The 14872-nt window shown below is 37.2% G+C and overlaps 2 protein-coding genes across 3 annotated transcripts; both read right to left on the bottom strand.

Moving 5' to 3' along the window:
- Positions 1-545: 545 nt before the first annotated feature.
- On the bottom strand, positions 546-2096 carry LOC104218517 (NAC domain-containing protein 41-like). Of its 2 annotated transcripts, none has more exons than XM_009769036.2 (3): positions 1767-2096; positions 1147-1451; positions 546-958 (listed from the first exon to the last, which is right to left on the bottom strand). In XM_009769036.2, the coding sequence occupies exons 1-3, from the start codon at positions 1966-1968 to the stop codon at positions 779-781; spliced, it is 687 nt and encodes a 228-aa protein (XP_009767338.1). In that variant the 5' UTR covers positions 1969-2096; the 3' UTR covers positions 546-778. The 2 variants fall into 2 exon arrangements, with proteins under 2 accessions (XP_009767338.1, XP_009767337.1); XM_009769035.2 differs by having other exon boundaries at positions 1147-1454; positions 1767-2050.
- Positions 2097-10738: 8642 nt separating this feature from the next.
- LOC104231427 (glycerophosphodiester phosphodiesterase GDPD1, chloroplastic-like) lies at positions 10739-13888 on the bottom strand. The gene is made up of 6 exons (XM_009784431.2): positions 13660-13888; positions 13385-13566; positions 12533-12592; positions 12061-12438; positions 11578-11774; positions 10739-11287 (listed from the first exon to the last, which is right to left on the bottom strand). Exons 1-6 carry the CDS (start codon positions 13754-13756, stop codon positions 11062-11064), a joined length of 1140 nt encoding a protein of 379 aa, XP_009782733.1. The 5' UTR covers positions 13757-13888; the 3' UTR covers positions 10739-11061.
- Between the last annotated feature and the right edge of the window lie 984 nt (positions 13889-14872).

Here is a 14872-nt window from a genome sequence, read left to right on the forward strand (position 1 = left end):
AATCGTAATTGCTTTGCTTTTCAAAATATTCATATTTTAAGCAACTACTTAGTCAGGAATTCAAGATGGGTGACAATGGGAATCTTGAGCTGTTAAATAATACAGAATTGGTATGTTATAAGTAGTTCTGAACTACTTTAGTATTAATATAAGTATTCCCACTTCTAAAAAAAACAGAATTGTAATTGCTTTTAACTCGACATGAAAAAACAATCATCTTAATCCCTTTTATTCTTAAAATTTAATCTAAATCCCAAGTGAAAGTTGCTATAAAATTAGATAGGAAAACGCAGAAAGAGAGATTGGATATTCTTAACATTAATCTAAATCTCGTTCATTAGCTAGCTTTTGATCTACTAGCCTCAATTTGCGAACAAAGGTGTCTCTACGAGCCTAACTAGGGGTGACAAATGAGTGGGTCAGGTCAGATACGGACGAGTCGAAAACTAGTAATGCAAAAATGGCTAAAATATCCTACCCAACCCAGTTAGGCATGATGTCTTTTTTCTAAAACAGTGCTCCCATCGTGTAACAACCATACAAGAAGAACCGAAACCAAATCGATACTATAAGACAAGGCCAAGTGCTGCCAATTTTCTCTTTGTTGTTACTCGAAAATAAACAACTAAACCAAGCTTTTGTGGATGCTCACTACTAAGCTGGCCCAAGAATAAAAACAAAATATAAAATCTGAAGTATCAACTGGTAACTTGTTGATCTAATTCCAGTAATTGATTAGAAGAGATGTAAGTGACTGCTAATTTTGAAGAGTAATAGCCTAAATGGGAACCTCCTTCTCTTTTAACACTTCATTGAGAGGCCTCTTTCGGGTATTTGTCTTGATGTTACATTGCTCAGCAAAACCATTAGACTTGGTCCTCAAATTCTTTGATATTAGTAATTTCTTCTGGTATACGCGAAAGACGCTCCAATCTCCTACTTGCATCATGTTAACATTCTGCATATCGACGAACCAAGTTAACAACAACAAGCCCATTAATTTCTCACAAGTGGAGTCCGAGGAGGTTAACCCCTACCCTAAAGGGAGAGAGACTGTTTCCGATAAACAATGAACCAAGTTAAGTTTATATAAATAACACAGATATGAGGCCGATCATAGGAATTAGGAAATGTCAGTGTTCATACCTGATCAGAGGGGGAAATTGTGACAAGGGAATATTGGTGCATAATCCAACGAGTTCTTAAACAGTCAGAACGCGTTGTTTGGTAGAATCGAAGGACTTTTTTCATCCCAAGAAGTAGCCGCTGTTGTTGTTGGTGGCTTATCCCAGTAGTTGCAGAACCCGAAATTGGAACCACAATTAACTGGCCCTGGCCAACGGCCTTCCAATAGCCAGAACAATCTTTGCCACTGATCAATCTGCTGCACCCCTTGCTGTTTATATCTCCATTTGCTTTGCTGAAGAAATACCTCTTCTCCCTCAAGTCCCCTGCTATAAATAGTGATTCACTAATAGTTTTTTGCAACATAAAAAAACTGACAATGACATCTATTCGAATACATGTAAAAAAGTTAGTCCGGTGCACTAAGCTCCCGCAGTACGCGGGTTCAGAGAAGGGCTGTACCACGAGGGTTTAATATATGCAGCCTTCCGCTGCATTTCTGCGAGAGACTGTTGCCTCGGATCGAACCGTGACCTCCTGGTCACACGGTAGGCCCTTCAAATAAAGCCTACAAACATGCACACAACTAAAGATGAAAAAAGACTTAATCTTGTTCAAGAAAAGGGGTGACTGTAATTTACCAGGCAAGTCAGAAGGAAAGGAGTCGAAAACATCCAGTATTTCAGGTATGATTAAGGCAGGCAAAGGCATGGAAAATATCTTTCTACTCAAGTAGTGAATTAATAGCTCTTCATCAGTGGGACGAAACCTAAATCCAATGGGCAGATTTAAGCTCCCAACTGCGCCCTCTGTAGGTTTTGCACACTCCTTCTGCTCCTCCATACCTGTGGACTGACTGCTGGAGTTTGAAATTGTTTCTCTTAAATGGCAAAGGACTAGGCATTTAGGGGAGTGGGGGGAGGTTTGTCTTATATATGTCTTAAGGAATAGAAAAGAAATAAAGTTGAAAGTTGTACAAACACGGACTCCATGACTATGACCATAACTTATCATCTCCAAAATTGACTAGTACTCCAAAATTTAGATAGGTAATTTGACTCGATACAAAACTTAACGAAAATTATAGTCTTAAAAGCTTAAGGGATAAAAGCTTTGTGTGGTTATAAAAGTTTTTCACTATTGTAAAATGGATAAAATAAAGAGTTAAAATTGAATTATTTTCAAATTTAAAAATATGTTATTTATTTTAAAATAGACTACAAAATAAAATACATCATCTAATTTGAAACGGTAATAAATACGTAGACAGTGGGAAACGTGTAATAAAACACACCAAACCCCAATTAAAGAAGTGCTAGGGTCAATGTTCAACAAGCACCGGCCATCGCCCCAAAGTATTGTGTCATGCGCTCTACTTAGATTCCCCTATTCTCAATAAGGAAAATGGTAAATTATTAAATAATCTGGTAGGTAGTGTGTACTCCCATGCCATTAAAAGTTAAATTAAAATATGAATTAATTCAAAGGTAGTTCCTTAATGGAGCTGCCATTTGTTAGGGCCGTTCCTCAATGTAAAGGCCTGCTCAACTTCTAAAGGCTGAAGCCCAATATTGATAAACTTACTTTTCCTAAAGCCTTCTTTTGTAGACTCTTTGATTTGGTTTATCTAGTTACCAACCATTTCATTATGAATTCACATAACGTTATTTTTTGGGAGAAATTTAAAAATAGCCAGATTTACAAATGGTCATTAAAAAATAACCACATTTTTAAAAGTTATCGAAATTTAACCACTTTTCATGTAAAGATAAATTTGAACGAAAACAATATTCAAAATCCGAAAATACTCCGGTATAATATACTGGAGTTCCAATATAATATACTGGAACTCCATTACACTTTGCTGGAACTTTAATATATTATGCTGGAGTTCCAGCAAAGTATACTGGAAATCCAGTATATTATACAGGAGTTCCAGCAAAGTATAGTAGAACTCCAGTATATTATACTCTATTATCAAGTTTCCATCACCTTGTTCTTACTCAAATGCACTACATAACTCACTTGAACTTCATAATTGGAGAGGGAGCGGTAGAATTACCTTGTAGTAGAAAAACCTAGCTTTTTCCCTCTTTTGAGTTCTTGAATAGTTTCTTTACAAATCTAGGATTTCAATGTGTTGGGTGTTAATACTTGTATTAATGAATGATTTGATAACTTACTACCCCTATTTACATCCTGTTGTTGTTTATAAGAGTAGAATGTTTTTCCTGATAAAAGTTAGTAATAATTTGATAGATCACAGATTTGTTAAATTACATCATTTCTCCAATACTATGGCCGGAAATACAAATTACTAGGGACATATCACCCACACTTTTGACAAGTTTTACATTCAGCTCAAAGATAATTTTTGATCAGTTTCAGTTCAAATTGCTCTGCGATTGACTACTATCTTATGATGCCAAATAATTTTCTTTCTTTCCGTTCCTTAAGGGTAAAATAACAACCATCTCCCCTCTACTTTTGTCGGTAGAAAAGTCACATATAACTCGCGATCGACATCCATTTATCCTAACTTACATTTGTGTCCTCCTCATTCTTGCTTTCCCGTGAAGGTAGATACAACAACAACAACAACCGTCCAGTATAAACCCACTTAGTGGGGTCTGAGGAGGGTAGTGTGTGTTGAATTTGACAAAATGTTTGTCCCACATCGGTGGGAAAACAAAAGTTGGGGGGATTTTCCCCCTATAAAAGAAGGCTTAATGTTTAGGATTTAAACACACCTCTCATTTGCCTTCTCATCTGTTTAAGGCATTTGTATCTTCTCTCTTTAGTATTATTTCACTTGTATTTTTGGAGTGAAATAAAATATTGGTTGTGTCCGAGGAGTAGGCAAAATTAGCCGAACCTCGTAAATTCTGGTGTTCCCTTTATTGTTGTTTTATTGTCTTATTTATTATTTGGTGGCTGTCATAATTTTTGGTATAGTAGTTGTGACTTATTCACACTATATACATTTGGCTTCCGCAACAATTGGTATCAGAGCCAAGGTACTGTCTAAGTATGCTCTGTGGTTGCAGCATAGTCTGATCTTCCACATCAGAAAAGATTTATCTTGGTAACTGAGTCAAGGTTCTGTCTGAGTATGCTCTGTGGTTGCAGCTTAGTCTGATCTTCCACACCAGAAAGGAAATAATCTTGATTTGTGTCGTCAGCTATTAAATAATATTTGTGTCAAAGATGGGAGACAATAAACAAGAAGAATCTACATCAAGTGTCAACAATACGTCATCATTGACATCTTCGCTTATGACAAGAATTGTGTCAAATGCGAAATTTGCGGTAGAAATATTTGACGGGTCCGGACATTTTGGGATGTGGCAAGGCGAGGTTCTAGATGTCCTTTTTCAACAAGGGCTAGATCTGGCCATTGAAGAAAAGAAACCAGATGTTATTGGAGAAGAAGATTGGAGAATTATCAACCGTGTTGCTTGCGGTACCATTCGATCCTACCTTGCTAGAGAGCAGAAATATCCATACACAAAGGAAACTTCTGCAAGTAAATTATGGAAAGCACTGGAGGATAAATTTTTGAAGAAAAACAGTCAAAATAAATTGTACATGAAGAAGAGACTGTTTCACTTCACCTATGTTCCTGGTACCACGATGAATGAACATATCACCAGTTTCAATAAGTTGGTCACAGATTTGCAAAATATGGATACAACTTATGATGATGGTGACTTGGCCTTAATGTTGTTGGCGTCACTTCCTGATGAGTACGAGCACCTTGAAACTACTCTACTCCATGGAAATGACGAAGTTTCTCTCAGAGAAGTTTGTTCGGCTTTGTACAGCTATGAACAAAGAAAGCGAGAAAAACAGAAGGGCGGAGAAGGAGAAGCACTATTTGTGAGGGGTCGTCCTCAAAATCAAACGAGGACAAAGAAGGGAAGATCCAAGTCAAGATCCAGACCCAGCAAAGATGAATGTGCCTTTTGTCGAGAAAAAGGGCACTGGAAGAAAGACTGTCCGAAGTTGAAGAATAAGGCCAAACATAACAATGGAAAGGCCATTATGGATTCAAATGTAGCTGATTGTGATGATTCAGACTTCTCATTAGTTACAACAGAGTCATCAACATCATCAGACATATGGTTGATGGACTCGGCTTGTAGCTATCATATGTGTCCCAACAGGGACTGGTTCGTGGAATTTCAAGAAGGAGAATATGGAGTCGTCCACACAGCGGATAACAGCCCTCTTACCTCATATGGCATTGGTTCAATACGATTAAGGAACCATGATGGAATGATCAGAACATTAACAGATGTTCGATATGTACCGGATTTGAAGAAGAATCTCATCTCTGTGGGAGCCCTAGAATCAAAAGGGTTCAAAATCATTGCAGAAAATGGAGTGATGAGAGTATGCTCCGGTGCACTAGTGGTAATGAAGGCTAATCGGAAGAATAATAATATGTACCGCTATCGTGGCAGTACAGTTATTGGGACAGCGACAGTGACATCCAGTGACGACAAAGAGGCAGAAGCAACCAAGCTATGGCACATGCGCTTGGGACATGCTGGAGGAAAATCCTTGAAAACTCTATCAGATCAAGGATTGTTAAAAGGAGTAAAGGCTTGCAACTTGGAGTTTTGTGAGCATTGTGTTAAAGGGAAACAGACAAGGGTTAAATTTGGTACAGCGATCCATAATACTAAAGGCATTTTGGATTATGTACACTCTGATGTTTGGGGTCCTTCCAAAACACCTTCATTGGGTGGGAAGCACTATTTTGTAACCTTTGTTGATGATTTTTCCCGAAGAGTATGGGTGTATACAATGAAGAGCAAAGATGAAGTGTTGGGAATTTTTCTCAAATGGAAGACGATGGTGGAGAATCAGACAGGCAGGAGGATCAAGTGTATTCGCACAGACAATGGAGGTGAATACAAAAATGATCATTTCAATAAGGTCTGTGAAAATGATGGCATCGTCCGACACTTCACTGTTAGACATACACCACAACAGAATGGAGTGGCAGAACGTATGAACCGGACCTTGCTGGAGAAGGTACGGTGTATGTTGTCCAATGCTGGCTTGGGCAAAGAATTTTGGGCTGAGGCAATTACATATGCATGCCACCTCATTAATCGTCTACCATCTGCTGCTATTGATGGCAAGACACCATTTGAAAAATGGTACGGAAAACCTGCTGTAGATTATAACTCTTTGCACGTGTTTGGCTCAACTGCATATTATCATGTGACGGAGTCAAAATTGGATCCAAGGGCAAAGAAGGCTATTTTTATGGGAATTACTTCTGGAGTCAAAGGATATCGCTTATGGTGTCCTATGACAAAGAAAGTAATATTCAGCAGAGATGTTACCTTTGATGAATCTGCTATGGTAAATAAGGTAACAGAAGACACCAAACAAAATAAAGGTGCTTCTAAGCAGGTGGAGTTTGAGGGAAAATTTATTTTTCCTACACAAGAAGCAGATGAGGAAACAAATGAAGATTACCCTCTGGAAGGAGAGCCAGTAGAGGAGATTCCAACTCAGGAACCTCAACAACAACTTGAATCAATAGCAACCAGCAGGCCAAAAAGAACAATAACGAAACCTGTTCGTCTCATAGAGACGGTTGCTTGTGCAACCTCAATTGTAGCTGATGATGTTCCTACTACTTATAAAGACGCTGTCCAAAGTTCAGAAGAAGATAAGTGGAGGATTGCCATGAATGATGAAATACAGTCCCTTCATCAGAATCATACATGGAGATTGGCCAATCTCCCGAAGGGAAAGAAAGCAATTGGGTGCAAATGGGTATTTGCAAAGAAGGAAGGATTTCCTAACCAAGTAGATGTTCGCTACAAAGCAAGATTGGTGGCCAAAGGATATGCTCAAAAGGAGGGAATTGATTACAATGAAGTGTTTTCTCCAGTTGTAAAACATTCCTCCATTAGAATTATGTTGGCTTTGGTAGCACAATTGGATTTGGAACTAGTTCAGATGGATGTAAAAACTGCGTTTTTACATGGAAACTTGGAGGAGGAAATCTACATGACTCAGCCAGAAGGATTCAAAGTTGCTGGAAAAGAAAATATGGTGTGCAAACTTGAAAAATCGTTGTACGGATTGAAACAATCTTCTAGACAATGGTACAAGCGATTTGACGAGTTTATGTTGCGGCAAGGGTACAAGAGAAGCAAATACGATCATTGTGTGTATTTGCACAAGCTTAAAGATGGTTCCTTTGTATATCTTCTCCTATATGTTGATGATATGTTGATAGCTTCCAAGAATTTGGAAGAAATTGATAAGTTGAAGATTCAACTGAAGAAGGAGTTCGAGATGAAGGATTTGGGTGAGGCAAAGAAAATTCTTGGCATGGAGATAATTAGAGATAGACGTTCAAAGAAACTCTGTTTATCTCAAAAGGAATATTTGAAGAGAGTACTTCAACGTTTTGGCATAGATGACAAGACTAAGCCAGTTAGTACTCCACTTGCTTCCCATTTTAAGCTAAGTACTACTATGTCGCCAATGGATGAAGTTGAACGAAAGTATATGTCAAAGGTACCATACGCAAATGCTGTTGGTAGCTTGATGTATGCAATGGTTTGCACAAGGCCTGACATTTCACAAGCTGTTGGAGTTATTAGCAGATATATGCACAATCCAGGGAAGGAGCATTGACAAGCTGTGAAGTGGATTCTACGGTATATTCATAATACTGTAGATGTCGGGTTAGTTTTTGAGCAGGAAGACAATCAGTCTGTAGTTGGATATTGTGACTCAGATTTTGCGGGTGATCTGGACAAACGAAGATCAACTACTGGTTATGTGTTTACTTTTGCAAAGGCACCAGTTAGTTGGAAGTCTACTTTGCAGTCAACAGTTGCTTTGTCTACAACAGAGGCAGAGTACATGGCTATTACAGAGGCTGTGAAAGAGGCAATTTGGCTTCAAGGATTGCTAAAGGAGCTTGGTGTTGAACAAAAAGGTATCACAATTTTTTGTGATAGTCAAAGTGCTATTCAATTAGCGAAGAACCAAGTTTATCATGCAAGGACGAAGCACATTGATGTTCGATATCATTTTGTACGAGAAATCATAGAAGAAGGTGGAGTCACAGTGAAGAAAATTCATACTACGGAGAATCCTGCTGATATGCTGACAAAGGTGGTGACTGCGATCAAGTTTCAACATTGTTTGGATTTGATCAACATTGTTGAACACTGAAGATTGAAGATGAAGACACAACCAAAATTTGTTATTGAGAGAAAATTGAAGATGTGGAATTTTGCCAAGGTGGAGATTTGTTGAATTTGACAAAATGTTTGTCCCACATCGGTGGGAAAACAAAAGTTGGGGGGATTTTCCCCCTATAAAAGAAGGCTTAATGTTTAGGATTTAAACACACCTCTCATTTGCCTTCTCATCTGTTTAAGGCATTTGTATCTTCTCTCTTTAGTATTATTTCACTTGTATTTTTGGAGTGAAATAAAATATTGGTTGTGTCCGAGGAGTAGGCAAAATTAGTCGAACCTCGTAAATTCTGGTGTTCCTTTTATTGTTGCTTTATTGTCTTATTTATTATTTGGTGGTTGTCATAATTTTTGGTATAGTAGTTGTGACTTATTCACACTATATACATTTGGCTTCCGCAACAGTGTGTACGCAGATCTTATCCCTACCCTAGGGTAGAGAGACTGTTTCGAAATAGACCCCCAACATCCTTCCCTCCAAAAACTTACCACCTTGCTCTTGGGGAGACTCGAACTCACAACCTCTTGGTTGGAAGTGGAGGCTGCTTACCATCGTGAAGGTAGATACGTCATTTGAAAATAAAGAAAACGATGCACGGGGATAATTTATTTTGCTACTCTGTGATTTTCCAGCCCTACCCATTGTAACATGTACATTCCTCTTTCACCATTTCTAGAAAAATTTCTCCATATGCCAATAGGCTGATGTTCCCTTTTTTATTTTTAAGTTCCAAAAATTTTTAAACGACAATTTTATTTAGAAGAATTTCTCTTTGCAAACATGAAAATATAAAGACAAATACTTTTGTTAGTTAAATGGTACGTATAAATTGGACTAATGTCAGTTGATACGTTGATAACTCGTGGTCAACTACCTTAAGGTGTCAATCTTAGCCAACAAAAGTGTGTACACACAACTTTTCCGAACGATTCGGCTGAGAATACATATATTGATAGGTCAGATTGGGCAAAAATCCCAATTCATCCATCTAGCGTTTGGCTTTTATTTTTATTTCTCTACACTTTCACACACTCTCTACGAAGAGAAAAAAGTTAGTTTGGTAATTAAACAAATTATAAAAGATAAACAAACAAATGGAAAAGAATATTGGCAATGATAATTGCTTAACTCAATTAACCTAGGCAAACTTTAGAGATGTTCAGTCAGAATCATTCATTAACTCAACTTGTTCTGATCCATGTAAAGTTAGCCCAATTCGTTTGTTTATTTCATTTAAATTGGTCCAATTCAACCACTTAACGCCCTAGTGTTCATAAAACTGTTATCAAAAGACTATTAAGAAAATAAACAAGAAAGAATTACAAAAAATACACATGACTTCACCCATAACAAAAAATGGCCCATATTTTTAGGTTTTACCCGACCTTGCCCACATTGTACATATTTTGAAAACAGTAGCAAATTCAAAATTTGTGTTCTTACAACCATTGCTTCTAAAAGCTATGTAGTTAAATCTGTGTTCTCACAACCATTGTTTTCGCTCTCTTCTTCTCACATTTTCTACATATGCTTCAAGAGGCCGTGTATTTTCTGCTTCTCCTCTTGTATCACCTGCTTGCAATAAGAAAATTGAAGTATAGAAATCCGCAATTGAAGACCATTCAAAGCTTTGCTTTCGAAAATGACTTTTTTGAATTTGTTAGTTGTTTGAATTTGGTGTTGTTTCAATTGATTAAAAATATCAAAAGGAGTTCAAAATTTAAATTTGAAGTGATTTGGAGTAGATTTGAACAAGATTTGAGTTAAATTTCAGAAAAGACGCAAGGAAGAAGACGAAGTCAGATTTTTGTATAATTATGTATAATCTTGTATAATAGTGTATATGAGTGTAGAAACACACTTTATATACTATTATAAACTTTTATACACATTTATACAAGCGTCTGTAGACGAACTTCTTCCACAATTTTCAGTTGCAATTCTTGTTCAAAACCAGTCCAAATCTCCATTAAGTGACTTCAAATTTTATATACAACCTCCTTATTCTATTTCTAACAAGTCTAAATAACATTCACTCCAAATTTCTCACAAAATCAAATTCGGAATTTAAACTCACATATTTAAGCTTGTTAAAAATCTAATTTTCACCATTCAAATAAATTTGGTTTGTTGAACTAATATTTGAGTCACAGTTACTAATTCCAAAATTAATTTAAAAGCTTGAGGAGTCTCTTTTAAAATTAAATAGTAATTTTGAAAACCTATTGGGGTTGGATGATGAATCTTTACCTATTATTTTTGTGCTAGTTAATTGTAAATTAAAATACGGGCTATAAAATTATAAAGTGGAGAGCCCTGTTGTTCTAATGTGAAATTTTCCCAATAAACAATAGGAGTAGCAACTATAGATATGGAACCCTTGCTTCTTTATCTCTGGTTCAAAGATATTGTACAATAGTTTACAAAGGACCCGGTATGGCCAGAAAAAATGACTGAACGAGAGGTAGTAAAGGTTACAAAGAAAAAAGAAAAAATGAAAAAGTTGAAGGTCCTACCTAAATTTCTACACTAAGTATGACAATCCCAGTGAAAAGGGTGAGTACTCATTCACGCTTGTAAACTAGTTAAATTGCTTACAAACACTATCTACAATAACCAAACGGTGGGGAATGTTTGAATGCTTTGTTTTGACACACTAGAAATACAAGCATAAAGTAGTGAGCAGGCATGTTATTGTATCAATTCAGGGATAAGCTTGAGAAGAAAAGACAATTCCCTTTGTGAGAATTGAGGTCTATTTTGAACTTTTTCCTCCCCTTCCAGCAAAATCTCATCTTCAACCTCCTCTGGTTTCTTCACTAGGTTGCTCACAGCCTCTGTTATTTCTTGAACCAAATCCACTATCACCCCATCTATTCCCATCAGATGTTGCATATATACAGCTTCAGGCACGTTACTGAGACACGAAAAACAAAAAACGGTTAGCGTTCCTCGTTCATAGATCAAAAAGGGCAACCTGGTGCACTAAGTTCCCGCAATGTGCGGGATCCGAGGAAGGGCCGGACCACAAGGGTCTATTGTACGCAATCTTACCCTGCATTTCTGCAAGAGGCTGTTTCCACGGCTTGAACCCGTGACCTCCTGGTCACATGGAAGCAACTTTACCAGTTACGCCAAGGGTCTCTCCTTCACGGATCATTGATTAGTAATAGAGAAACAACATGTGAATCAATATTGATTACTCACTTCAGTTTGCCATATGTCATAAGAGAGAGTTTAGACTCTTTGATCTTGTTAACTGCTCCTGGATTCCTAAATATACCTTTCACTTCTGAAACAATCCCTTCAAGACCACCCTCTAAACACAACTCAATGGCCTCCTCCAATGAGTTCCTTCTAACATCATAGTAAATTTCTGTTCCTCCATTTGTGAGGAAAAATACCTGCAAGATTGGAATGCAAAAAGTCAAAATCAATTGAAAATAGTACTTGAAAAAAGGGCAGTCCGGTGCACTAAGCGCCGGCTATGCGCTGAGGTCCAGGGAAGGGCCGGACCATAAGGGTCAATCATACATAGCCTTACCCTGCATTTCTGCAAGAGGCTACTTCCGCGGCTCGAACCCGTGACCAGGATGGCGGCAACTTTACCAGAACACCAAGGCTCCCCTTCTGTAAATAGTACTACTAATTGAAATCAAAGTTTTACATCAATACTAAAATGGAACATACAGGGTAAGTAGTCTGGAGTTTCTTGACAAGCAGAGCAGCATCAGGCTGGAAACTTGAGAAGATAATTGGTCTGCCTTTAGCATGCTCTGAGATAACATGTAAAATGGCTTGAAGAACGCGGACGAGGTAGTCTTGCTCATAAACAATGTGGTCATCAAATTTGAGTTCAATGTTGAAGCCTACAGAAGCGTTCACTTTCTCGAAAGCTTCTTTTAAGGTACACGCTGAATCATCGGTTTCAACTGTCCAGCTAACAATCTTTCCATCTTTTGTTTTCCTCAGTAAAGGTTTTCCAGTGACACTCTCTTCTCTTTGAGGTCCATAGCTAAGAAATTCAGCTAGCGTTAATTCGGTTACTCTTCTTTCATAGATTGTACCCTGCATAAATTACATAATTGCAACCATGAGAATCAAGCTCAACGTACATAAAAGGAAAAGGTAAAATCATCATATAGAATTTTGAAGAGCTTACATTTTCTTGAGTGAGGATGAAGTTGTCGTGAAAAATGATCGGGCAATCATCCTTTGTCACCTACAAAAAATGACATTTACTTCTTTACTTTCCCGTCAAAGCCCAAGGGGCTCTTTACTCCAAGTAATCAGCAACTTTTTTCATGATACTCTTTACACATCTATTAATTTGCAATCCCAAAAGATAGCAGAAAAAAGAGAGAGCCAAATCAGTATCATTATAGAATATCATTGTAAATTTACTTGTGGTGAATATGGGAAAAAACAGCGGGTTTAAACTAGCATATTAATTTTTTTTTTACCTAATTTTCATTTAGCCTACTGAATTTTTCTCAGAACCCTCGGGCAGGATCCAATCTTTAGGGTTTTGGAATTAAAGTAAATTGTCCAAAATCCCAGTTTCAACAGTTACTCAAAAGGGCTAATAAAAAGACGGACTTTTACCCCCCAAGAATATGGTACAATGGATGATACTGTTATTCTCTTAACTAAAGGTCTCGAATTCAAGACTGGGGTATGAAAAAATATTCGCTTTCTCCGAACGATTCTACGCGGCAGATATAGGCGGCAGATATAGTCGGACTCAATGCGGTACTTGACGCGGGAAAGCAAAAAAAAAAGACTGGACTTTTTTCGTTTTTTTTAAATTTGTCGTAATTATTACGGAGAAAAGTTCATTGATTTTCGGGCTTTTCGGTTTGCTACAGTGGATAGAAAGAAAAAAACAAATATTGCACGCGGCGCACGGAACAAAATATTCGCCGGAAACCACCCCCACCCCCCCCCCCCCCAAAGAAACAAAGAGGAAAACATAGAAAACACAATGGGGGAAGGAGAGATAGTATATTCCTACCTGAACGTCAAACTCGATAAAATCGATGGGGTAATTAGCAGCTGAATTGAATGAAATAATAGAATTTTCCTTAACAGCCTTCATTTTCCGGTCAGAAGACTGCAACAAATTCATCCCGTTCCCTCTATGGCCAACGACTAAAAATTTCGACGGCTTAAACGATGTTCTTCCAATTTCAACCCCTGCATAAAATCAATATTCCGTCAAATTCTCTACAAATCCACACAATGTAAAACAACTGATTCAATCAAAATAAAAATAAACACAAAACAAACCTTGAGAGAAGCGGGTGGAATATATAGCTAAAGATGGTTTCTCAGGGACTTGATCTAGATTGGGAACATCAGAAACATGAACGGCTTTAAGAGCCATTGTATTAGAAAAAATAATGAGAGAAAACGGGGAAGAAATTTTGGACAAAGAAAGAAGAAGGAAATTGTACGAAAAGTTGGGAAAGATGTAATGTACAACAATGGTATTTATGGAGGTGGAATTGGAATAGGATCTCCATTGACACGAAAGAATATTCCCAATCCACAACGGAGTTATGCTTTTGGATATTCCTCTTTATCAATTCTCACGTAGATCAGACGCGTCCTCAACTGTTGAATTTCCTTCGTCTGTTCTCATGCTTAATGTTTTTTTTAATTATTTTCCTTGGTGATCAAGAGGATTACTCTAATGGCAAGCAACCTCCACTTCCAACCACTTCCAACCAAGAGTTTGTGAGTTCGAGTCTCCCAAGAGTAAGGTGAGAAGTTCTTGGAGGGAAGGATGCCGACGGTCTATTTGGAAACAGCCTCTCTACCTCAGGGTAGGGATAAGGTCTGCATATACACTACCCTCCCCAGATCCCACTAAGTGGGATTATACTGGGTTGTTCTTGTTTGTTGTTGTTGTTGGTGATCAAGACATAAATTATAAATTAATACAAAAGAAAACAAATCAAGACTTAAAATGTACCTAAATCAGTATTAAGCCACCCATCAACTTTATCCCTCTAGTTTTGCCACGTCATGCTAACTTCATTTTTTTATTTCGTACAATAATGTAGTATTATTTTAATGCACAAAAGGAAATAAAATAAAATCTAAAGAAAGGAATAGCATTATTTACGGCCTAACTGTTGTAACATAGTTTTTCCAGAGGCATCAACATTAACTTTTGTATCAATCTCACAAGAAATATGTACCTTTTTATGAATTATTTCCACCATACTATTAAGAAAATATATTTACTTTTTAAGTTTATTTTGTTTTCTCCTAGCCATCAGGCATTTGACATGGCTGAAACTTTTGTTATTAATATGCATCATAATTCAGACCAAGGTTCATATCTAATCATCCACATACCTATTCCCAGTTTAACTGCAATTTATTTAAGTAGTTTACATTTTGAATTGCCCTTAACTTTAATGCAAATATGCAATACCTTTTTCAACTAACTTCTCTGTACTATTACAATTTTAATTTTAATTAATTTAAAATT

Source organism: Nicotiana sylvestris, chromosome 2 (genome assembly GCF_000393655.2).
Source record: "Nicotiana sylvestris chromosome 2, ASM39365v2, whole genome shotgun sequence".
In the NCBI taxonomy this organism is placed as follows: Eukaryota; Viridiplantae; Streptophyta; class Magnoliopsida; order Solanales; family Solanaceae; genus Nicotiana; species Nicotiana sylvestris.

What these genes read in the sequence shown, in the direction of transcription:
- LOC104218517 (XM_009769035.2), bottom strand. Translation starts at nt 1,968, where the DNA reads ATGGAGGAGCAGAAGGAGTGTGCAAAACCTACAGAGGGCGCAGTTGGG. An exon ending in CTTTCCTTCTGACTTGCCTG is followed by an intron (nt 1,455 to 1,766) that starts GTAAATTACAGT and finishes CACTATTTATAG; the next exon opens with CAGGGGACTTGAGGGAGAAG. An exon ending in CAATTTCCCCCTCTGATCAG is followed by an intron (nt 959 to 1,146) that starts GTATGAACACTG and finishes GTCGATATGCAG; the next exon opens with AATGTTAACATGATGCAAGT.
- LOC104231427 (XM_009784431.2), bottom strand. Translation starts at nt 13,756, where the DNA reads ATGGCTCTTAAAGCCGTTCATGTTTCTGATGTTCCCAATCTAGATCAA. An exon ending in TTCCACCCGCTTCTCTCAAG is followed by an intron (nt 13,567 to 13,659) that starts GTTTGTTTTGTG and finishes GATTTTATGCAG; the next exon opens with GGGTTGAAATTGGAAGAACA. An exon ending in TTATCGAGTTTGACGTTCAG is followed by an intron (nt 12,593 to 13,384) that starts GTAGGAATATAC and finishes CATTTTTTGTAG; the next exon opens with GTGACAAAGGATGATTGCCC.